Source organism: Manis pentadactyla, chromosome 9, assembly GCF_030020395.1.
Source record: "Manis pentadactyla isolate mManPen7 chromosome 9, mManPen7.hap1, whole genome shotgun sequence".
Classification (NCBI taxonomy): domain Eukaryota; kingdom Metazoa; phylum Chordata; class Mammalia; order Pholidota; family Manidae; genus Manis; species Manis pentadactyla.
The window spans coordinates 101,109,338-101,134,973 of NC_080027.1; the positions used below are offsets into that span (position 1 = coordinate 101,109,338).

At 39.3% G+C, this 25,636-nt stretch overlaps 1 protein-coding gene across 5 annotated transcripts in view; it reads left to right on the forward strand.

Annotated features, from left to right (window-relative positions):
* Positions 1-25,636, forward strand: part of DNM3 (dynamin 3) — a 585,714-nt gene that overhangs the window by 205,010 nt on the left and 355,068 nt on the right. For all 5 annotated transcript variants that reach the window (XM_057507881.1, XM_036918454.2, XM_036918458.2 and 2 more), the window contains exons 5-10: positions 569-667; positions 1,297-1,457; positions 3,230-3,372; positions 6,447-6,582; positions 8,753-8,820; positions 11,938-12,076. In XM_057507881.1, coding sequence (XP_057363864.1) covers positions 569-667; positions 1,297-1,457; positions 3,230-3,372; positions 6,447-6,582; positions 8,753-8,820; positions 11,938-12,076 — 746 coding nt within the window. The remainder of the gene's footprint in view (positions 1-568; positions 668-1,296; positions 1,458-3,229; positions 3,373-6,446; positions 6,583-8,752; positions 8,821-11,937; positions 12,077-25,636) is intronic.

Genomic DNA, 25,636 nt, shown 5'->3' on the forward strand with positions numbered 1-25,636 from the left:
ATATTTCCTTTTCTAAGAAACACTGAATGATGTGAGACTTACAAGTTTATTTTTTTCTGATGACACTATCTTATACCTAATTTTATTCTTTTTATGTATTGATCAAGTGTTCAAGACTTGGTCAATAATAAGCTTTGGTATATGACACATTCTCATCATTGGTCTGTGTGTAATCTATTTTTTTTGTTTCTAATAATGTAATGCATAAAAAAATTTAAAGCATTCATATGTTTGCAGTACCTAGGAGGAAAATTTAAATGTATAAATCTTTCCATGGATGCTACAAAAACAAGCTCATGTATTTAAAAGTATTTTGGTGATGCATCTAGTTGTTTTTTCTCTCTTGAAGTGAAAGTAATCTTCTGGGTGGGTTGTTTTGCAACTCTCCACCTCATCCCATTGGAATTCACCAGATGGGAGTAGTGGATTGGAAAATGAACTACAACAGGGAAAAACAGGAAAAGGACCAGGAATATTAGTGTTTTACACTTAACATTGAGGCATATATGTTTCTGAAACTTGTTAGTCTCCTGCAAACTGTGTAATGTTGGGTTTGTTTGTGATGCAGGTCTAAGAACCATTGGAGTCATCACTAAACTGGATCTTATGGATGAAGGAACAGATGCCAGGGATGTTTTAGAGAACAAGCTCCTGCCTCTTCGCAGGGGTAATGTACTGTGTCCTACACAGGACTTCCTTTGATGATGTGGCATAGAAGGCATTGGGAAATCAATGGGAGGCTTGGTTTTAATGCCTCCACATTTGTGAGGAATGGATTTATGATTAATTATACTTTTTAGGGAATGATAGAGTGTTCCCAAATAATGTATTAACAATGGTCCAAAGGGAGAACTAGTTCCTAAAATAACAGGAATGAGAAAACAGGAAAAGGAAGGGGTTTGAAGGGAGCATATTAATATTCCCCATAGACTGCATATATATATATATATATATATATCTGTATATATATATATATATATATATACTGCTCTATTTTAAGTCTGACTTACTTATTCACTGTATAACAAAATGCTAAGAGATACACCCTATTAAAATGTACAGAGCTTTTAAGGGCAAAAGACATTATTGTGTTAATGCTAAAAATATTATCACTAGATAAATCAGCGAGTCTTTGTTAAGTACTAATGTTCCAAGTTGAGTTTTGTAAAGGGATCCATTCTTCAGGTCTTAAAAATGATTTTGCCTTTCTTATTCACCACTTTGAGAGCCTTGAAATCTCCCCAGAACAGATAACAGAAAGTGTCCCGAACCCCATAGGTGTGTGTTTTCTTTCAGGTTACGTGGGGGTGGTAAACAGAAGCCAGAAGGACATAGATGGGAAGAAGGACATTAAAGCTGCCATGCTGGCGGAAAGGAAATTCTTTCTCTCACACCCGGCTTACAGACATATTGCTGATCGGATGGGGACCCCACACCTGCAGAAGGTCCTTAATCAGGTAAAAATGTTTTTTCAAGCAACGATTAAGAAATATGTGGTGTGGAACTCATATTTCTTATTTTTATACCCATTTTTTCCAAAATAAAATGTTCAGCTTAAAAGACAGGAATTTAAAAAATGAATATGAATACTTAGATCCACACTGCCACATTCTCGGTGAGGTGTCATTGGCACATCCAAGAGGAGAAGTCAGGAAGATGATCTGATACATATACTCATAGCAAAAGTAAGTCTGGTCTGTAGGTAACCCATTGGCAGTCTCAGGGATCTGGAGATTTACTGAAACCGGGGATGGAATAAGATTGTCTTTGAAGAGAACAGACTGACAGAGGAGAGGCCTAGGACTCAGATTTGAGGACTATCAATATTCAAGGGTAAGGTGGAAGAGGATGACTTGGCAAAGGAGATAGAGAAGGAATATCCAGAAAGCTTAGGAGAAAAATGAGAGGAGCTGGGGTCACAAAAGTCACAGAAAGAAGTGTTTCAGAAAGCTAAGAGTGGTCCACAGTATTGCTTTGCTTTTGAGATTTCTGAGAAGCAAAAGGTAGATACCAAGTGTTTTTATTATTTACAACTTGTATGGCATTCAGGTGGCTACTGGTTTCTTGGGGTTACTGTTACTCTTAGATTCGGGGGCTATCTCTTGTGATATTGCTCCTGGGAATTCAGTCTTCCCCATGATAGCAACACATGCTGGGGAGTGACATAATAAGTCACAACTGTGGGCAAGAGTATGATATAGTTATGAACTATTCATAAATAACTATAGATTTAGTGAATAGGTATTTTCAAGTAACCCCAGATAGACCTAAAAATGATTTAAAATTGTTTCTTAAGTCAGGTTGGATGTATTTATTCTCCTTACTTTTTATGCATTATTGTTTTTTCTGCATTTCTGTGAGGTTTGCATTCTCCTCTTGATCCAAGTTCATTACTTACACAGTTCAAGATTACTGTATTTTCTTTTAATTCAGACTTTTCCTTAACTGCATTGTAACTAAAGAAAATAAGGAAGAGAGCTAACCAATTTGGGTTTATATCTGACCTTTATTCTTAATTAATCATGTGCTCTGAAACAATCTCTTAGAGAATTTTTCATTGTACTGAGTTTGAGGTGCCAGCATATGATTTCAGTGGAAATGCCATGCAGATGGTTAGGTAGAGAAATCAATAGCAGAGAGTTTTCCCTTGACCAGCCATAGAGCTTTTTATATGCAGCCTGGTGGAGGCATAAGCCAGTGACCAATCACAGGTGGACTAGGGCCCAGAGGTGGAGGCAAGAGGAAGCACCTGTCTCAGCTGCAGAATGGACAGGAAGCTAACAGCTGGCTGGTACCTCTGAGCCCCACCAGTGTGGTGTAAGCTGTTTGGTCCTGAGAGCATCGGGCTGAACCTGTAACTCTCCACTTCCTTCATTTCTACCACATTCTAACATAAGGTCCTTTCTGCAAGGTAGGTTATCTGATAAATAAGATTTATTGATGCTAAGCCATCATTAGGCAGCTCATTAGTAACATTAACTGCATTTTTAACAGGCGTTCACAGACATAACAAGATAGCTCAAGCAAGCGACTCTAATTGCAGGGATTTTGAGCATGGCTTTTTAGGGCCATGGAGGAGACAGTCCTTCTCTCTGCCCACCTACACAGTCCATCTCAAGTGTGCATCTCATTTCTAAAGCTTTGAATGATTAGGAGAACAGCAAAGGCTGATTTTTGTCTCAGGTTTATCTGTTATATCACATATATGATTTTGTTTTGTTTAATTTAGCAACTTACCAACCACATTCGAGATACTCTCCCAAACTTCAGGAACAAGCTACAGGGACAGTTGCTCTCCATAGAACACGAAGTGGAAGCCTACAAAAACTTCAAGCCGGAAGACCCCACCAGGAAGACCAAAGCTTTGCTGCAGTGAGTCACCTTTTCCTACCCTTCTTCAATTTTAAACTAATTTCTTCAGTTTGCTTTTGCCTTAGTCTGTGATGTCATTTTCTAGGTTTAACAGAAGCAAGTAAAGTATATGAGGCTTTGTCTATGTTACACAATGAGCCTTGAACCTTTACATCTTAAGGAATAACTGTTGGTCTAATTCTGTTATTATAAATTTGACCAATTGTCCGACCCCATGCCCAATTCCATTGTGCTTTTATAGTTGGATTCAATAAGTGAGTAAAACCAGTAGTGATAACACAGCATGGAATTTTATGCTTTGTCTTTATAAGTGGGCAAAGCTCCTGTTGAAAACGTCATCTGTATTGTATGTATGTATGTCGACTGTAACTACTGGTGTCATTTGTACTTGTTATCTCTTTATTTCAATCATTTCTTATGATCTGTGTGCATTTTTCAGTGGAATGAGAACCAATGTTTTGATGATAAAATATAGACAATAAGGCCACATTTATAAATTTCTTTTTCCTTTTTGGTAATAATTTTAAGGTATCCCTTTAAAAACACAAGCATGAGAACTGCCAGGTTTCTTTACTCTTCATGATCTTCCCATTTTATCCTTGGGTTAGGAGGTTTATCCCTGAGGGTTTTGGGAAGGATAGCGAGTTGTTAGAGAATTACCAGCTCCTTATATCTTTTACCTTTATTTCCTTTTTTTGGCCCCTTCCAGCCTCATCTACCCTTTTATGCCTGTGCTGCAACTTGCCTCAGGTCCTCTCAACCAGAAGACCCTTGCCCAGCTTGCATTCCAAGTCTGTCTCCAAAGATAATGCTTGCCACCTCTTAGGGCCGCCTTTTCCTTCTGTAGTCTTGTAATCAAAATATCCTTAATTTGGCATATAAAAGATACAATGTAATTCATTTCTTTATAGGGAGATTCTAAATGGTCACATTATTTAAGTAACATCTTAAATGCATCATCTAATGTTCCCCCATTAAAAAATACTGTAAGATCATACAGAGGAAATTTTTTTTTTTGATTCAACTTTCCTTGTTTACCTTTCCTTTGTATTCTTGGCTTTGATTTAAGGTCCTATAAAAACTCTTCTGGTTACAGAGAAAGGAAAGCTATTTCTGTTTAAGCCTTAGGCCGTCCTCTTAACATACATCTGAAACTATAATCCTTTCAAAGATTGGGTCTTGTCTTTGTGACTCTACTGGACTCAGATTAGAGAATTTCTCACATCTAGACTCTTCCCTGTAGGGGGCCAATCAGCTTCTTCCTCCTTCTCTCTTTCTCTCCCTCCCTCCCTCCCTCCCTTTCTGCCTGCCTGCATTCTTGCCTTCCTCTCATCATTTTCTGTATTCTGCTTGCTGTCTGGTCCTGTGCTATATACTGAAGAGTCAACAGTGAAAATTTTTGGCCTCAAGAAGAGGCCACAGTAGAGCAGGGGAACCAGACGCATATATATATATATATATATATAGGCAACCAACTGTGTTAAAGTCTGATAGATGCTGTTATTGTTAATTATAAAATGTTAAGGAGCCCAGATGAGGGAGCCATTACATGTGAGCAAGGGTGTGAGTGCACAGAGAATAAGATACTTGAATGAGACCCTGAAGTATGGGAGGAGTTTTTCAGGTGGAAGAAGGTAAGTAAAGAATAGTGTGAATGTTGGTACAGCTTGTTCTAGTGGGCTGGGTGGCTGGTGTGTAGGGTGTGGGGAAAGGAGTGGCCGGAGGCAAATTTTCTAAAATTTCCCAGGATCAGTGCATATTTTCAGATGTTTCCATATTAGATTAACATCAACATATACATAAACCTAGCTACATCCAATTATTTTCTAGATTTTCTGGCCTAAATAATATGCAGTTACTTTTAATTCATTTAAGAGTTTGATGAAAGAGAATAAAACATGCAAGTTTTAGATGGTTTGAATTTTTTCCTCTTAGATTTTGAATTTGCAAGTAGTGCCAGTATGTCAGAATTAGTTTCTAAACTTGGTAACCACAAATGGAAGTAGTTATTTTTTCCCTATATGTCTTAGTAATTTTTTTACTAATCGCCTTAAGGTAATTCATTCCTTCACTGAACTTACTTGAATACCTCTCAGATATTGAGCAGGGGGAGTTAAACAAAACACATGGTCCTGGCCCTGAGGACAGAGACTGATAGACAAGCAGTGTGATGCACTGTGTTCAGCGGTGTGGTGGAAACATGCTGGGAGAGTAGAGGATGGCCTTCATCTGGGTGGTAGTCAGTCAGGAGTGCTGGTGGGAAGAGCCGTGGGCCATGGAATGTTTCCTGGAAAAACTGATGCTTGAACTGAGTCTTGAAGGACAGATATAAATTAGCCAGGCAAAGAAGTGAGGGCAGAGAAAATAGTATACTGAGCAGATGCGAAGACAAGTGTAGGAGCCCAGAGACATGGTACGTGGAGGGAACTATAAAGAACTGCCATACTGTTGTCTTGGAAGGTGAGTATGGAGGAGTAGCAAGAGCTGGGCACCCGGGGCAGACCATGGTGGATCTTGGCTGATGGGTTAAGGAATTTTAATTTTATTATCTAGCCATTGAAAAACAAGGCTAGAGCTAGCTGTAGAGGGGCACGAGGGTCACAGATTTGCGTGGTTCTGGCAGAGAAAGGTTTGTGATGCTGAGGGCAGGGAAGAGAGTAGCTCATGAAGCCAAAGGATATGTAGCTGGAGCAGTTGGAGCCCTAGGTGAGTGTGACATCATGGGAGTGTGGTTCATTTTGACTCTTCCACGTAAAGTTTCATTGTTTAACTTTAATTCCTAAGTTAAGTGTTTTAAAATACCATTTTATGTTTGCAACTAAATGCATTTAACAATACATATACATTTAATGACACATTTAAATGTATTTTTTAATTGTCTAAAATAAACCTTAATAACATGTATTTGATGTAATTACATTTTCAGTGTTGACTAGACTGCAATGTTAGTTCTGCCAGTAGGTGCCACTAAAAACATCAGAAAAAGGGTTCTCAGGGATAACCATAGTAAATTAACATGAGAAATGCAAAGCTTGTAACTCTAACTGGAATATATTTCTCTTTCACAACTATAGAATGGTTCAGCAATTTGCCGTGGACTTTGAGAAAAGGATCGAGGGGTCAGGGGATCAGGTTGACACCCTGGAGCTCTCAGGGGGTGCTAAGATCAACCGAATTTTCCATGAACGTTTCCCTTTTGAGATAGTAAAGGTTTGTACCAAATACTATTCTTTCCCCCTTGTTTCACTTCTTTTCCATATTCTGTTCTAGGTAACTGTCTGTAAAATGATAAGTGTGTGGTGTGGGATTAAGATAATTTTTTGAACAAAAGCCTCCATACTCAGGCCATGAAATTTGTGAGGGAAATATATTCTTACTGATAGTTTTGATTTTGTTTAATGTGCTCTAACGACACTTCAAAGTATTTCAACAAATACTAATTGACTTCCTATGCTGTTTATTTGTTGTCTAATTAATTTAAAAATATTTCTGGAGCACCTAGTCTCTGCCAAAGTTCTAGGTGCCAGTAGTCAAGACAGAGACACTTGTCTGGTGGGGAAGGACAGAAAATAATAGATGAAGTAAGAAAATATTGAGTGTTATTATGCAACACATTGGATGAGCTGTTCAGGCTGGGTCTCTCTGAGTAGGGAATATTTAAAATATGACCACAATGGCATGAAGAGGTCAGCTGTAAGGACATGAGGGAACAGGTAGTTCACCAAAAGCAGCCCTAAAGTAGACACCTAGTAAAGGTGAGGAAACAGATGAGGCTGGTGCAGAGCAGATGAATGCAAGAGAGGTATGGAATGAGTAAAAGGAAGGGTGCTCCCCGTTTATGCAGGGCTTTCTAGGTTGTAGGGAGATACTTACCTTTAACGATGGGAAGTGAGGAGATCTGATAGATCATTTTGAAAGAACTCCCTGTGGGCTGGATTGTAAAGGGTAAGAGCTGATTCAGGGAGACAAATGAGCTAAACAGGAGGGCCAGAGTGGGGGGGATCCACTTCCTGTGGGACCTGAAGCTTACATAATTTGGGGGTGGGTCTCTTTTGCAGACAAAATTATAAACACACAATTAGGCACAGTGTCTTGGAAGGGGGTTAGGCAAGGAAAAAGCCCAGAAACTTGAACTTTACTAGCTTCTTAATAAAAACACCTCGGAAGAGAAGACGGAAAGAAGAGAATAGATTTGTGATTTTGGAGGTAGGGTCCATAGGCTTGGATTGATACTGGGGATGCAAGAAAGAGAAGATTCACGATGATTACAAAGGTTTTGACTTGCACAGCTGAGCAAGTGTTAGTGCCCATTAGATGAAGGAAACTAAGGGATACTGAGTTTGAAATGCTCTGTAGGCAGCTAAGTAGTTTTAGGGGCTATGCTTGTTTGCCTTTATTGAGAGGTGAGAATTATGTCTTGGTGGGTGTGGGAGGCACATGGGTAAATAGAGTTTCTTTAAAATGTGCTGAGTAAATGGTAAACTTGGGCATGGGGTGCTGTGGAAACACAGCTCCCAGACCTGAATCCCAGCATAAGTGTGTAAGGAGCCTGATTCTGAGCTGAGTTTAGAAGGATAAGCAACTAATTGTGGGGGGCATGGGAGGATGTTCCAGAGGGAAAAAGAGGAATGGTAAAGGCTGAGCTGTGGAACCAACCACACGGTTTGGGGAGGGAACTAAGACGACTCATCTTTGTATGGCAGAATGTGTGAGGGGAAAATGAATAGAATTATGAGGCTGGAGTGGCCAAATGTCAGAAATCAGGGCCCGACCCAATGTTCTCTTGATATCCTTTCCAGGTCTAAGGTCTGTGACACTTTGCTTCTCCTTCCAAACAAATTTAAGTTATTTAGAACTTCTGGGAAACTTTTATACAGCAATCTATCCTGTGTTGGACTGGCAAAATATTAGTAATTTCCCCTTAAAAGGAGGCCTTGAACTCAGGTGGTTAAAATGGCCAGAGAGAAAATATAGCCATTGTTAATCTCTGCACAGCTGGATCACTACTGCACATCAAGTGACACTTTTATTTATTCATTTGTCTGTGAATATATTTACTACATTCAGCAAGAGAATGTAGAATTTTATATTTCAAATAAATGACAAAATTTCTGTTCAGAAGGAATGCTTTTTGCATAGCCCTCCTTAACTACAGTACAGTTAAAATCCACTGCGCTAAAACTTCTAGTAATTCCCAATGTTCTATGTTGCCTTGAACTTTCTATAAACAGATGTTTTGACCATCTGGGTTTAGGTCAGGAAAGACATGAGTATCCATTTATTAATAACTAAGTCAAGTTATTCTCACTCTTTAATATTCAACAATATTATTATTCAAAGGAATTAAGTGTCATAACTGTGGCTCATTTTGCATCTGCAGATGGAGTTCAATGAGAAAGAACTGCGGAGAGAAATAAGCTATGCAATCAAAAACATACATGGTATCAGGCAAGTGATTCACATTTTCCTTGTTTTCAGTTCAAGCTACTAAAAGAAAATTAATTTATGAGTGGCTAGTAAAGTAGCCTTTTCATCATCTGAACAGAGTAGAATACAGAGGTGGGAGTAAGGAGGAGGAAATCCTCGTTTGGGTTTAATAGTAATTTCCTGTATTGCCATACTGAGTTTTTTTCAATTATAAAAACAAAAACACTCTCTGCACTCCCAGCAATGGGCTCTGCATAGTCAGGGATTTACCAGAGAGCAAGACCTTGCTGTCCAGAGCCTTCCATTCTAAGGAGGGAAGCCTGGCATGCTCATAAGTAATCATTACGTACACAGAGACAGGACAGATTAATCTTGGCTGGAGTTGTGGAGCAAGGTTGGGAAGATTAATGAAGGTGGTTTCTTCTGAGTTGAGCCTTGCCTGTTTAGAGAACAAGAATGATTTCAATGTGCACACATGTGCTTGCGTGGGGGTAGATGTGTGAGGATGGGGTGAGTGGCAGTGTAATGAAATATGAGAGGATGGAGATTATTGAGGCTGGAGGATAGAAGAAAGGGCTTAAAGTGGAAGGAAGGAGGAGGGTGAGCAAAGACATCGCTGTGGTCAAGTACAGCTTGTGTCCTGGAGCAGCAGGGAGTCATGCATTTTGACTGGTGTCAGAAGTGGAGACAGGAGAGCAGAGAAACACGAGGCTGGAGTGGAACTTGTGCCTGAATTTACCCTTTTATAAAGTGGGATTGTTCTCATTTACTCACTTTAAAAAACTCTGATAAAAAAAAAGTTCAAAGCACACATTTATTGAGTTCATGTAAAGAAGGCTAAACAGAATTAAATGGTGGCATATGTTAAATTGAGGTGTCCTGATTCAAGGTAATAAAACTTAGGTGGCCTACTTCACAGATTATCTCCTCTGAAAGGTGTCCCCTGTCTGTTGGCAGCTGTACTTCAGTTTGTGTCACAGGGCCAGGTCGAGATGGTTTTGGAAACAAAGCCTGAGAGGGCAAGCTGCACACTGAGTGTGTGTGTGATGAGTGATTTTCCAAAGGAGTTATGACATTTGAATTATTACCATTTTAAAATTTAGACAATCTCTTCTGTAAGTCTCAGATAGTATGGGTAAATAAGCATTCACAAGTGAAAAGGAGAAAACATCTATATAACCCATCAAATATTTTTCTCTTACTGTTAACAGCATTTCTAAGTTCCATATTAATTCTATTCCCTCTCCCTCACATCCAGAATATATTTAGCATACAAAACTAGGTCTTGCTCTAGAGCTGGACAGAACTAGTATTGAAGCATGTCAATCTGATAAATGGAGTGGAACCAAATCACATTTTGGGGTCATAAAGTATTTTTACTTAACTAAATACAGTTCTCTTACTTGGCTTTTAAAAGTCCTTACCAGATATATTTTGTTGACTGTGACTGCATGTGCTCAGTAATTTCATATTGTAGATTCTGATTTACAGGTATACCAACAGAAGATATTGGTGGTTATTATTATTCTGGGGTTAATTTGCCTGTAAGATGATAAGAAGTGTATAATGTCCAGAGTATAAAACACACTAATGATTTGATTCTTTAGTCCCTGAATATATTTAATTTGAAAAGTTTTGTTCCCAATTGATTCTGTTAGATATTTGAATAATAGAAACCATCTTGGCCCACTAAGGACCTGATCGTTCTACTAACACTGAGTGCCAGTGATGAGCAAGGTAGAGAGACAGTCCTTGTGGGGCAAACAAAGGGAAATGCAGTAATGACTCTTCTTTCCAGCATGGTAATGGGGTTCAAATCTGTGCTCAGACCCCTGCAGTGCAAAATAGGAAACTGGGGTTCAGAGAAGGAAGACCTTGTCAGAAGCAGGACTGGAGAAGGCGAGCTGCCGGAAGTGGCCGCTTTTGATCTGGGCTTTGAAGCACAGGTGGGATTTGCACAGGCTGAAATTGTGGGGAGGGTGAAATGAACATCACAGATGAAGGCAAAGATGTAAAATATTAGTTTGAATATGTTTGTGGGAAGGCAAACAGGTTTGGCTGAAATGTAGGGTACATAAAAGGAGGAAGAAAATAGGTATAAAGGAACATTAGGGCCAGAAAGGAGGAATTTGTTAATGTTAGACTAAACAGTGTGGATTTTATTCTGTATCCAAGGTGGAGAAATTATACAATAGTGTTATCACTGAAGTTAGAAACAGGGGTGAGTATAGGGTATTAAGTATGGAGGAAGAGAGGAGGTCAATGGGGACCAGGAATGGGGAGGGTCAAGTGCCATTGTCTGGAGCCTGGGGTCTTAAGGACAGTGTGGATGGTGCTCAGGGTTCAGGGTCCCTTTATTGTAGCTTTGCTCCACTGACCTCTTGTTTAAATGTGAGTAATCACTTTTTGCTTTTTATGAACCCACACACACATCTGCTTTTCTGAGCTCCTATACAGCATGAGAAAAGCATTTGTTAGGACACCAATTTGAACTAATTCCAGCCAAGTGAAAAGGTACTTGCTGTTTGGTTGTCCTTTGTTATTTTTGTTAATTCTCAGTACAGACATCCTGAGTCTCTAAGCTAGTTTCACTTAACTGCCTTCCTTTTAGTCCAGTACCCCAGGACATCAGGCTGGGAACCACCGAGCTCTCTGTAACACAGCTGTTGTGGAAGGAACAGATTGTGTAGTACAGGAATGCTACTGTTTCAGTGTTCAAAAGTGGAGATCATTTTCTATTCTGCACATGATAAGAGAGGATTACTTTTGGAATACCTTAGAAATAGAAATGTAAATTTAGGACATCATTTCTATTGCAGCATTCCTTTTTATTACATGGAAACAGTGAGATGAGACAAATTACAGTTAAATATTAGGTAAAGGCCACATTGTAGGCCATGAAACCATTTGGAGAACCGTCTTTAGGTAATGTTAATCGTCTATGGAGTGGAATTTATTATGGAATGGTAGTATTACAGACATTATTACAAATGATACCATGGATAGAAGAAATCACTATGTAACTTTTAAACTTGGTTGCCATGCTTACTTTAAGGGGCACATCAATGAAAATATTTTTCTACAGTATTAGATAATACTCAAAGCAGTCTAACCTGCTACTTTCTTTCTTACATTCAGGACTGGGTTGTTTACTCCAGACATGGCATTTGAAGCAATAGTCAAAAAACAAATTGTAAAGCTGAAGGGCCCTTCTTTGAAGAGTGTAGATCTGGTAATGCAGGAGTTAATCAACACTGTCAAGAAGTGTACCAAAAAAGTAAGTTTGAATATTTACCTTTCCACAAAGTAGCTCTTGGTTTATCCACCCTGCCACATGCCTCTATTTCCCTGCCCCCTCCCCTTTGTGAGAAGGTGTGTGTGTGTGTTTGCCCAAAGGGAGTGATCATGAAAAGTACTGAGCAGGAACCACTTTTGTGATAAATAGGCATGTTGTTTTCTATCACCACGTTCCACATAGGGGTGCTTAAAAACCAGAACAGGTATATTTTAATCAGCTAGTCTTCTTATTATCTTAAACATGTAAATATCCCACTTTGAACACGTAGGTGAATGCCCTAAGTGAATTTTTCCAATGCTGCCTGAATGAGGGTAATTGTTAGGAGAAGAGAATCATTGATATTTTGTGACTCAATAAGAGAATTCTTCTAAATTTTAAATGAATTCTACTTGAACCTGAACTTTTTGGGAAGGGGCAGTATGGTTAAGTAGTTGAGAGCCCAGCCTCTGAAGTCTAATTACCCAGATTCAGATCCTGGCTCTGTTACTTCCTCACTCTGTGACCTTGGGCATCATACTTAATCCCTAAAATTTTATTATTTTCTCTGTAAAATGGGGATGGTAATAATAACTATACCATTGCAGTGAGGATTAATCAAGATGATGCCTGTGACCCTTGGAGCATTTACACACACTGATTAACATAGTACATGTCTGTAAATAGTGGCTAATCTATAAATGGTCATTTTAGTAGCACCCAATATTCTCTACTTGTAATACTTATTGAATCTGTGATGTAGAATAGGGAGCGAGAGACTTTCCAATCTGGGGGACTCCTCAGTGAGGAACATGAAGGAATTATGCTGGTTTCCATCCATTCTGTATGGATAGGAAAGGCGTACCCTGTATTGGAAAACTGTAAGAAGGAATTAGTAATAATATTTAGGGTACGGAAGGCTGGCTCCCATGGCGGTTATCACTAGTACTTTGATCACTTCTTGAAAGTATAAATATTTCTGGTTTTGTTGGTTTTGTTACCTTTCCATTTATATATGGTTACTATGAGTAACCTCCCTGAAAACTAGTGGGAAGCCAAGAGACAGAGAGAGAGAGACAGGGAATGTAAATGAATATTAAGTGGTCCCCAGTTTAAGCAGTGGTCCTCACTATAAGCAGTGAGAGGAAAGAAGGTAAATTCTTCAATGTCAAGGTTAAAAGGAAAAGAGTTAAGTGGGATCGCTTGGGGTCCAGAAGGGCTCTGGAGCTCCAGACCCCTCTCTAGACTTTACTGCTTTTGTACCTTGTTCTTTACAGTCCTAATTTCTCTTCTCCAAGATAGGCAAAGCCATAGGAGTTAGGGGTCTGAGGAAGAGGAAGAGAATGCGCACAGGGAAGAAGAAATTAATCCTGTACCAGCTCTCCCTTCAGAAACCAGAAGCCATTTAATAATATTACACACCCCTGCTCTCCTTGGCTACACCTAAAGTGCAGTCAGTCTTGCCACCTGTTTAGTTACAGCTTTCTTAATCAGCGCTCTCTTACCTGACTTCCTGAGTTACCTGAACTCCTTCTCTATTGCCCACATGGATTGCCACCCTCAGCATGCAGATGTCTGCAGCTGACAGCTTCTCACTAGGTTGCCTGTGTGCTCCTGACCCTCCCGTTCATCTAACTTCTTCCCAAAGGCCAAATGTGTTGTGTTTGTCCTCAAACTTATTCAGCCAGTTGTACTTCTTATTTTAATGATATAGCTTAAATGAACAACAAATAAACTGATTTAATGCAGTTGTTTCTATAAAAACTCAGCTTTGGAAAGACTCAATAAAGGTGAGCTACAAAAGCCTTGCTATTGACCATTGACCAGGTGTCGGCAGGACAATGCTACAAGAATGCGGGGGAGTTAGAAAAATGTAGGTGGGCTCTGCATTCAGATTTTTCACAAGTATCTTCAGGTTCTCCCTCCACTTTAAAGAAAGCAAAATGGGCAATCATAGATAAAGGATGTAGTTTTTGTAGGACAGAAGACACATGACTCCCATCAGCAGATCCATATGCAGAGAACAGGCCTTGGCCTTACATCAAAAGATTGGTACATGTGTGTACATTTGTGTCGTAAGTTATATAAAGTGTTTATGGTATGTATAAGTCTTTTTTTTTTTATCATTTCCCATTGTATCCAACCAACTGGAAAACCAGCAGTTGTTCCTGATAGCACGGGATGAGGCAGCTTGTTCCCAGACACTTTCTGGCTTCTATTCTTTGCTCTCCACTCTTTGAAGCTCCTTTTCCTTTTTGCTCTCTGGATCACTGGTGGTTTTATATTTGTGCTTCTTCCCAAAACATTTCATATCTGTCTTAAATAAAACCTAGTTTTTTCCAGAGATTATTGTTTGCCCTGCAGCTCTCGTCACTGAAGGACATTTATTGGCCCAAACCCAAGAACCTAAGGGTCTGGATCAGCCATGACATTTACCTACTTCTTCTGTGGCTTCTGAGCATTATGCCTTCATATTCCTGTAAAAAAATCTTCCATTAAGGCCCAGGTGGGACCAGCTCTGCTACCCTTTTCCCTTCTGTTCACTGTCACCATCAAGTCCTGGTCACTCCTTTTCATTCATTAAGATATCTGAACCTGGCTTACATTTTTCCTCTCCATCCTAATCCACCTTCAACTTGGATGACTTCAGTAGAGGTCCATGTAGAGATAATGTCCAAAACCCAATAGCTACTATTCTTTGGGTCTTTGACTCCAGTACCTGTCCATTCATTCCACACTAGAAACACTCTCCTATGACTTCTCTCCTCCTTGTCATCATCAACTAATGTTCTACAAAGAGATTCTAAAGTATATCTAGAGTTTACGAATGCTGATCACCCCCTACCTTTAGGTTTTAAGTCAGTTGAAAAATTAGTATATAAGCTTAAAGGAGATGAAAGATGGTGGTGTGAGAGGTGAGACAGAAGCCTCTTCCCAAAACCACATATAATAAGAAAATATAGTTAATACAACTAATCCTGAAAGAGCAATGGGAAAGAAGGCTGCACAAGACTGCATACACCTGGAGAAAATAACAGACCTCATGGAACAGGGTAACATACCAAAGCTGTGATCTGGTGGGACCCAAGCCCTTCGCTCACCCCAGTTCACTGGCGACATGAAGAGAAATTGAGCAGGGAGCTGGTAGAAGACTAGGACTGCTGAACACCCAGCCCTGGAGATCTGCTCTGGGACCACGAGCCTACATTGCATGGTGCTCTGGAGATTAGTGGGGTTGGAAAGCTAAAACAGGTAGAATACTTGGAGAGACTGAGATTCCAGTCACTTGTGGAAAACAGGGATCCACATCTGGCTGCTCTGGGACAAAAGAAATGCAAGCAGTCTGAAATACTTCGTAAGAGGGGGCTGCTAAAAGGGCAAGGAATACACAGAGCTTGCTACTCAGGAGAAAGGACAGGTGGACAAAATTGTCCAGGTGAACTGCCAGCAGGCTGGGAACTTTCAGGAGCTTCAGCTTCAGGTGCTCCATCTCCCTAGCTGGCTATGAAGCTCTGAGGCCCCCACCATGATGGGGGGCCTTCATGGGGGCCTGGGACATTATCTCTACATGGACCTCTACTGAAGTCATCCAAGTTGAAGGTGAATTAGGATGGAGAAGAAAAATGTAAGCCAGGTTCAGATATCTTGATGAACAAACCAGCAGCCTGTGCCCTGGATTCAGGCCACCTAGAGGGAGGCCACACTTATAGCAGCTACAAACACAAACTATAGAGGCTTACATCTGTGTGTTTAACCCATTAGTTCTGGAAGTGGAGACAGGCATAGAAGCTGGGAAGCAAGAAACAGTTCTTTCCTCCCCCCAGGCACCAGCGTGGCTCCCCTGTGACCCCCGACATCTCCAGGGCCTGAATAGCTCCAGAGAGTAGAACTTCTGGGCATGAGAGGGCACCACATACAAATATGAAATGTCAAAGGAACCTGGTTCAAACCAAAACCTGCAAACACCAGAAAAAGGGCCAAGTGAAACTGAACTCATCTTCCTGAAACAGATTTCAAAATAAAAATCATAAACATGCTCATGGAGGTACAGAAAAATATTCAAGAACTCAGGGACGAATTCAGGGCTGAGATTCAATCATTAAGGAATACAATGTCTGAAATGAAACATACAATGCAGGGATTTAAAAGTAGATTAGATGTAGTAGAGGAGATGGTAAATGGAATAGAAATTACAAAAGAGAAATACAAAGAAGCTGAGGCACAGAGAGAAAGAAGAATTGCTAGGAATGAAAGAATATTGAGAGAACTGTGTGACTATCCAAATAAAACAATATTCACATTATAGGAGTGCGAGAAGAAGAGAGAGTAAAAAGGACAGGAAGTGTCTTTGAGGAGACAATTGCTGAAAACTTCCCCAAGCTGGGGAAGGAGATAGTCTCTCAGGCCATGGAGGTGCACAGATCTCCCAAAACAAGGGACCCAAGGAAGACAACACCAAGACATATAATGATTAAAATGGCAAAGATCAAGGACAATGACAGAATATTAAAAGCAGCCAAAGGAGAAAAAAAGATCACATACAAAGGAAAACCTATCAGGCTATCATCAGACTTCTCAACAGAAACCTTACAGGCCAGAAGGGAGTGGCATGATATATTTAATGCAATGAAACATAAGGGCCTTGAAACAAGAATACTCTACTCGGCAAGATTATCATTAAAATTTGAAAGATGGATTAAACAACTTTCAGATAAGCAAAAGCTGAGAGAATTTACCTCCCACAAACCATCTCTACAGTGTATTTTGGAGTGACTGCTATAGATGGAAGTGTTCCTAAGGATAAATAGCTGTCACCAGAGGAAATAAAAGCACAGTAAAGAAAGTAGAATAATTAATTACTAAGCAGATAGAAAATCAAATCAGCTATCGCCAAAGTCAGCCAAGGGATAGATAAATAGTACAGAATATAATACATAATATATAAAGAATGGAGAAGAAAGACAAAGGAGGAGAATAAAAGAACCTTTGGATTGTGTTTGTAATAGCATAGTGAGTGTGTTAAGTTACACTCTTAGATAGTAAGGAAATTAACCTAGAACCTTTGGTAACCAAGAACCTAAAGCCTGCAATGGCAATAAGTATATAAATATTGATATTCACCCAAAATGTAAATGGTCTGAATGCACCAATCAAAAGACATAGGGTCACTGAATGAATAAAAAAACAAGACCCATCTATATGCTGCCACCAAGAGACTCATTTTAAACCCAAAACATACACAGACTAAAAGTGAAGGAATGGAAAAAGATATTGCATGAAACTAATACGGAGAAAAGAGCAGGAGTTGCAGTACTTCTATCAGACAAAATAGACTTCAAAACAAAGAAAATCACGAGAGATAAAAAGGACATTACATAATGATAAAGTAGCCAGTCCAACAAGAGGATATAACCATTATAAATATCTATGCACTCGGAGAGGATTAAAGATGGTGGCATGAGAGGAGAGACAGAGGCTTCCTCCTAAAACTGGACACAATTAGAAAATTTAATTGCTGCAACTAATCCTGAGAGAGCAACAGGAAAGAGGATGCGTCAGACTGCACACACCTGGAGAAAAGAGCAGACCTCAGTGAACGGGGTAACATACCAGAGCTGTGGCTCTGCGGGACCCGAGCCCCTCCCCCACCCCAGCTCACCAGCGGGAGGAAGACAAACAGAGCAGGGAGGGAGTGGAAGGCTTGGGACTGCTGAATGCCTAGCTCCGGAGATCTGCGCTAGGAGCACAAACCTACATTTCATGGTGCTTTCATAAGACTCGTATGACTACTGGGTTGGAAAGTTAATACAGGCAGAGTTCCTGGGGAGACTGGGATTCCGGCCACTTGTGGAAAGCAAGGATCCATATCCGGCTGCTCTGGGACAAAACCTTATACCTGTGTGCCCAGCCCACTGGCTCAGGCAGTGGAGACAGGCACAACAGGCAGGAGGCAGGGAACAGCTCTTTCCTACCCCCAGGACCGCTCCCCTGCGACCCCCGACATTGCTTCAGGGGCTCAGCAGCTCCAGAATAGAGCTTCTGGACACTAGAGGGCGCCATATACAAACATGAAACGCCAAAGGAACCTTGTCCAGAGTAAAACTGTTAATATAACTCCCGAGAAAGATTTAAATGATATGGACCTCATGACCTTTCCTGAAACGGAATTCAAAATAAAAATAATCAACATCTTAATGGAGGTACGGAAAGACATCCAAGAACTCAGGAATGAATTCAGGTCAGAGATCCAATCGTTGAAGAACACGATGGAGGGTATTAAAAGCAGGTTGGATACAGTGGAGGAGACAATAAATGAAATAGAAACTAGAGAAGAGGAATAAAAAGAAGCTGAGGCACACAGAGAAAAAAGGATCTCTAAAAATGAAAGAATATTGAGAGAACTGTGTGACCAATCCAAGTGGAACAATATTCACATTATAGGGATACTAGAAGAAGAAGAGAGAGAAAAAGGGATAGAAAGTGTCTTTGAGGAGGTAGTTGCTGAAAACATCACCAATCTGGGGAAGGATATAGTCTCTCAGGCCATAGAGATCCACAGATCCCCCTACACAAGGGACCCAAGGAAGACAACACCAAGATATATAGTAATTAAAATGGGAAAGATCAAGGATAAGGACAGACTGTTAAAAGCAGCCAGAGGCAGAAATAAGATCACATACAAAGGAAAGCCCATCAGGCTAACATCAGACTTCTCAGCAGAAAACCTACAGGCCAGAAGGGAGTGGCATGATGTATTTAATGCCATGAAGCAGAAGGGCATGGAACCAAGATTACTTTATCTGGTGAGATTATCATTTAAATTTCAAGGGGGGATTAAACAATTTCCAGATAAGCAAAAGCTGAGAGAGTTTACCTCCCACAAACCATCTCTGCAGTCTATTTTGGAGGGACTGCTATAGATAGAAGTGTTCCTAGGGTTGGATAGCTGTCACCAGAGGTAGTAAAATTATGGTAGGGAGGGTGGAGCAGCTGATTGGGGCAAATGCAAAATTAAATTGACTATCCCCAAAGCCAATCAAGGGATAGAGAAAAAGTATAGAATCTGATACCTAATATATAAAGAATGAAGGAGGAAGAAAAAGGAGGAGAAATAGAAAAGAACCTTTAGATTGTGTTTGCAACAGCATACTAAGTGAGTTAAGTTAGACTCTTAGATAGTAAGGAAAGTAACCTGGAACCTTTGGTAACCACGAATCTAAAGCCTGAAATGGCAATAAGTACATACCTATCGATAATCACCCTAAATGTAAATGGACTGAAAGCACCAAACAAAAGACATAGAGTCACTGAATGGATAAAAAAACACGACCCATCTATATGCTGCTTACAAGAGACTCACCTCAAACCCAAAGACATGCACAGACTAAAAGTCAAGGGATGGAAAAAGATATTCCATGCAAACAACAGGAAGAAAACAGCAGGTGTTGCAGTACTAGTATCAGACAAAATAGACTTGAAAACAAAGAAACTAACAAGAGATAAAGAAGGACATTACATAATGATAAAGGGCTCAGTCCAACAAGAGGATAAAACCATTATAAACCTATATGCACCCAATACAGGAGCACCAATATATGTGAAACAAATACTAACAGAATTAAAGGAGGAAATAGAATGCAATACATTCATTCTGGGAGACTTCAATACACCACTCACTCCAAAGGACAGATCCACCAGACAGAAAATAAGTAAGGACCCAGAGGCATTGAAAAACACACTAGAACAGATGGACCTAATAGACATCTATAGAACTCTACATCCAAAAGCAACAGGATACACATTCTTCTCAAGTGCACATGGAACATTCTACAGAATAGACCACATACTAGGCCACAAAAAGAACCTCAGTAAATTCCAAAAGATTGGAATCCTACCAACCAACTTTTTCAGACCACTAAGGTATAAAACTAGAAATAAATTGTACAAAGAAAGCAAAAAGGCTCACAAAAACATGGAGGCTTAACGACATGCTCCTAAATAATGAATGGATCAATGACCAAATTAAAATGGAGATCCAGCAATACATGGAAATAAGTGACAACAACAACACAAAGCCCCAACTTCTGTGGGATGCAGTGAAAGCAGTCCTAAGAGGAAAGTATTTAGCAATCCAGGCATATTTAAAGAAGGAAGAACAAACCCAAATGAATAGTCTAACATCACTGTTATCAAAATTGGAAAAAGAAGAACAAATGAGGCGAAAAGTCAGCAGAAGGAGGGACATAATAAAGATCAGAGAAGAAATAAACAAAATTTAGAAGAATAAAACAATAGAAAAAAATCAATGAAACCAAGAGCTGGTTCTTTGAGAAAATAAACAAAATAGATAATCTTCTAGCCTGACTTATTAAGAGAAAAAGAGAATCAACACACTTCAACAGAATCAGAAATGAGAAAGGAAACATCACAATGGACCCAACAGAAATACAAAGAATTATTAGAGACTACTATGAAAACCTATATGCTAGGAAGCTGGAAAACCTAGAAGAAATGGACAACTTCCTAGAAAAATACAACCTTCCAAAACTGACCAAGAAAGAAACACAAAATCTAAACAAACCAATTACCAGCAAAGAAATGGAAGCGGTAATCAAAAAACTACCCAAGAAAAAAACCCCTGGGCCAGATGGATTTACCTCGGAATTTTATCAGACATACAGAGAAGATTAATACCCATTCTCCTTAAAGTTTTCCAAAAAATACAAGAGGAGGGAATACTCCCAAACTCATTCTATGAAGCCAACATCACCCTAATACCAAAACCAGGTAAAGACCCCACCAAAAAAGAAAACTACAGACCAATATCCCTGATGAATGTAGATGCAAAAATACTCAATAAAATATTAGCAAACTGAATTCAAAAATATATCAAAAGGTTCATACACCATGACCAAGTGGGATTCATCCCAGGGATGCAAGGATGGTACAACATTCGAAAGTCCATCAACATCATCCACCACATCAACAAAAAGAAAGACAAAAACCACATGATCATCTCAATAGATGCTGAAAAAGCATTCAACAAAATTCAACATCCATTCATGATAAAAACTCTCAGCAAAATGGGTATAGAGGGCAAGTACCTCAACATAATAAAGGCCATCTATGATAAACCCACAGCCAACATCATACTTAACAGCGAGAAGCTGAAAGCTTTTCCTCTGAGATCGGGAACAAGACAGGGATGTCCACTCTCCCCACTGCATTTCAACATAGTACTAGAGGTCCTAGCCACGGCAATTAGACAAAACAAAAAAATACTAGGAATCCAGATTGGTAAAGAAGAAGTTAAACTGTCACTATTTGTAGATGACATGATATTGTAAATAAAAAACCCTAAAGACTCCACTCCAAAACTACTAAAACTGATAACGGAATACAGCAAAGTTGCAGGATACGAAATTAACACACAGAAATCTGTGGCTTTCCTATACACTAACAATGAACTAATAGAAAGAGAAATCAGGAAAACAATTCCATTCACAATTGCATCAAAAAGAATAAAATACCTAGAAATAAACCTAACCAAAGAAGTGAAAGACCTATTCCCTGAAAACTATAAGACACTCTTAAGAGAAGTTAAAGAGGACACTAACAAATGGAAACTCATCCCATGCTCGTGGCTAGGAAGAATTAATATCGTCAAAATGGCCATCCTGCCCAAAGCAATATACAGATTTGAGGCAATCCCTATCAAATTACCAAAAACATTCTTCAACGAACTGGGACAAATAGTTAAAAAATTCATATGGAAACACCAAAGACCCTGAATAGCCAAAGCAATCCTGAGAAAGAAGAATAAAGTAGGGGGGATCTCACTCCCCAACTTCAAGCTCTACTACAAAGCCATTGTAATCAAGACAATTTGGTACTGGCACAAGAACAGAGCCACAGACCAGTGGGACAGATTAGAGACTCCAGACATTAACCCAAACATATATGGTCAATTAATATTTGATAAAGGAGCCATGGACATAAAATGGGGAAATGACAGTCTCTTCAACAGATAGTGCTGGCAGAACTGGACAGCTACGTGTAAGAGAATGAAACTGGATCACTGTCTAACCCCATACCCAAAAATAAATTCAAAATAGGTCAAAGACCTGAATGTAAGTCATGAAACCATAAAACTCTTAGAACAAAACATAGGCAAAAATTTCTTGGATGTGAACATTAGCGACTTGTTCATGAATATATCTCCCCGGGCAAGGAAAACAAAAGCAAAAATGAACAAGTGGGACTATATGAAGCTGAAAAGCTTCTCTACAGCAAAGGACACCATCAATAGAACAAAAAGGTACCCTACAGTATGGGAGAATATATTCATAAATGACAGATCCGATAAAGGGTTGACATCCAAAATATATAAATAGCTCACGCTCCTCAACAAACAAAAAGCAAATAATCCAATTAAAAAATGGGCAGAGGAGCTGAACAGACAGTTCTCCAAAGAAGAAATTCAGATGGCCAACAGACACATGAAAAGATGCTCCACATCGCTAGTCATCAGAGAAATGCAAATTAAAACCACAATGAGATATCACCTCACACCAGTAAGGATGGCCACCATCCAAAAGGCAAACAACAGCAAATGTTGGCGAGGTTGCGTAGAAAGGGGAACCCTCCTACACTGCTGGTGGGAATGTAAATTAGTTCAACCATTGTGTAAAGCAATATGGAGGTTCCTCAAAATTCTCAAAATATACTTACCATTTGACCCAGGAATTCCACTTCTAGGAATTTACCCTAAGGATGCAGCAGTCCAGTTTGAAAAAGACAGATGCACCCCTATGTTTATTGCAGCACTATTTACAATAGCCAAGAAATGGAAACAACCTAAGTGTCCATCAGTAGATGAATGGATAAAGAAGATGTGGTACATATACACAATGGAATATTATTCAGCCATAAGAAGAAAGCAAATCCTACCATTTGCAACAACGTGGATGGAGCTAGAGGGTATTATGCTCAGTGAAATAAGCCAAGCGGAGAAAGACAAATGCCAAATAATTTCACTCACCTGTGGAGTATAAGAACAAAAGAAAAAATGAAGGAACAAAAGAAAAAATGATGGAACAGCAGAATCACAGAACCCAAGAATGGGCTAACAGTTACCAAAGGGAAAGAGACTGGGGAGAATGGGTGGGAAGGGAAGGATAAGGGCATTGAAAAAGAAAGGGGTCACTACGATTATCATGTATAGTGCGTGGGGGGCACGGGTAGGGCTGCGCAACACAGAGAAGACAAGTAGTGATTTTACAGCATCTTACTACGCAGATGGACAGTGACTGTGAAGGGGTTTGTTGGGGGGACTTGGTGAAGGGGGGAACCTAGTAAACATAATGTTCTTTCTGTAATTGTAGAGTGATGATACCAAAATAATTAATTAATTAAGTAAGTAAGTAAGTAAATAAAACAAAAAAAACAATTAGCAAAATTTATAACCATTCATGTCTTACATATTTTACCCATGAATGGTAATGGGAGACTTTTAAAGAATTTATTCCCATTCAAGATCTCCCAGCATTTCCATGACTTCCCACTGCATGCCCTAAATCTAGGAAGTAGTTAAAAGTTCCCTTTTACTTGCTTCCAAATTGAAAATAAGTTCACTTCTTCTCCAGGTTTGAATAAATATCGATGATTTTTACAAGAAAAATTCTCCAGAAAGCAAAGAAGATATTTTCTTCACTAAAATATACATTCAGAATTGTAGCTCCAATGCCTGGCAGATAGATAGCACCCTGGTAAACAAATCAGCCAATCAAAAAAATATTTTTTAAAGAGTCACTAAACAGAATTCACATATTTCCTTACTTTAGGTAGGCACTAGTAAACCTGTATACTTCATAAAATTCTCTTGTGAATTCCTAATAGAGAATAGAATTTACAGCAAGAAAACTGCATTATCCATTTCTCCCTCCACAAGTGTGGGGCAAATGGAATTTCCCATGTCAGGATCCTCATGTTACCCTAAACATCCTACTTGATGATGTAACTGGTCTGCTGCTGGGCTACTGCTTCCACACCCATAGGCAATAAGCTACTATTGACTGAGTCAGTATATAAAGAGCTCTGTCCAATGCTCTAGGCAGAGGCAGAGAAGGAGGAGGATGCAGACTGTTGGATGCAGATGTGATTCTAGTGCTTGATCCATGGATGGGAAAGGAAAGCCAGGTATAAACCCTTTTACTCCAAGAGTGTTCCATTTTCATTCCTCATTCTCACTGAATCCATAGTGAACTTGCTCGGGGCTGAAACCCTCAGACAAAGTACCAAGAAGTTTAAAGTGGTTCTTATATCTACTACTGCCAAAGAACTGAATCCCACTCATTGCTGAATGACCTAGTTTCAAATATACTTTACAAAGGAATGAGGATTTACTTTCCTCAATAAAAAATAAAGGTTCAATGATTTAGAGGGAAAAAAAAGAATATCTATGCACCCAACACAGGAGCACCTACATGTGTGAAACAAAGGCCAACAAAATTAAAGGAGGAAATAGAATGCAATGCATTCATTCTAGGAGACTTCAACACACCACTCACTCCAAAGGACAGATAAACCAGACAGAAAATAAATAAGGAGACAGAGGCACTGAACAACACATTAGAACAGATGGACCTAATAGGTATCTACAGATGCTCTACCCAAAAGCAGAAGGATACACATTCTACTCAAGTGCACATGGAACATTTTCAGAAATAGATCATATACTAGGCCACAAAAAGAGCCTCAGTAAATTCAGAAGGATTGAAACTGTATCCAATTAGTTTCTCAGATCACAAAAGTATGAAACTAGGAATAAGTCATGCAAAGAAAACAAAAAAGCCCACAAACACATGGAGGCTTAACAACATAATCCTAAATAATCAGTGGATCAATAAGCAAATAAAAACAGAGATCAAGCAATGTATGGAGACAAATGACAACAATAACTCAACACCACAAAATCTGTGGGACACAGCAAAGGCTATCTTCAGAGGGGAGTATACTGCGATACAGGTCTACCTCAGGAAAGAATAAGAATCCCATATGAACAATCTAAACTCACAATTAATATAACTAGAAAAGGAAGAACATATGAGGCTGAAGTCAGTAGAAGGAGGGACATAATAAAGATTAGAGCAGAAATAAATAAAATCAAGAAGAATAAAACAATAGAAAGAATCAGTGAAAGCAGGAACTGGTTCTTTGAGAAGATAAACAAAATAGATAAACCCCTAGCCAGACTTATCAAGAAAAAAAATAGAGTATACACACATAAACAGTATTCTAAATGAGAAAAGAAAAATCGCTACGGACATCACAGAAATACAAAAAATTATTAGAGAATACTCTGAAAAATTATATGCTAACAAACTGGATAACCTAGAAGAAATGGACAACTTTCTAGAAAAATACAACCTTCCAAGGCTTACCAGGAAGAAACAGAAAATCTGAACAGACCAGTTATTACCAGCAATGAAATTGAATTGGTAATCAAAAACTACCTAAGAACAAAACAGCTGGACCAGGTGGCTTTGCTGTTGAATTTTATCA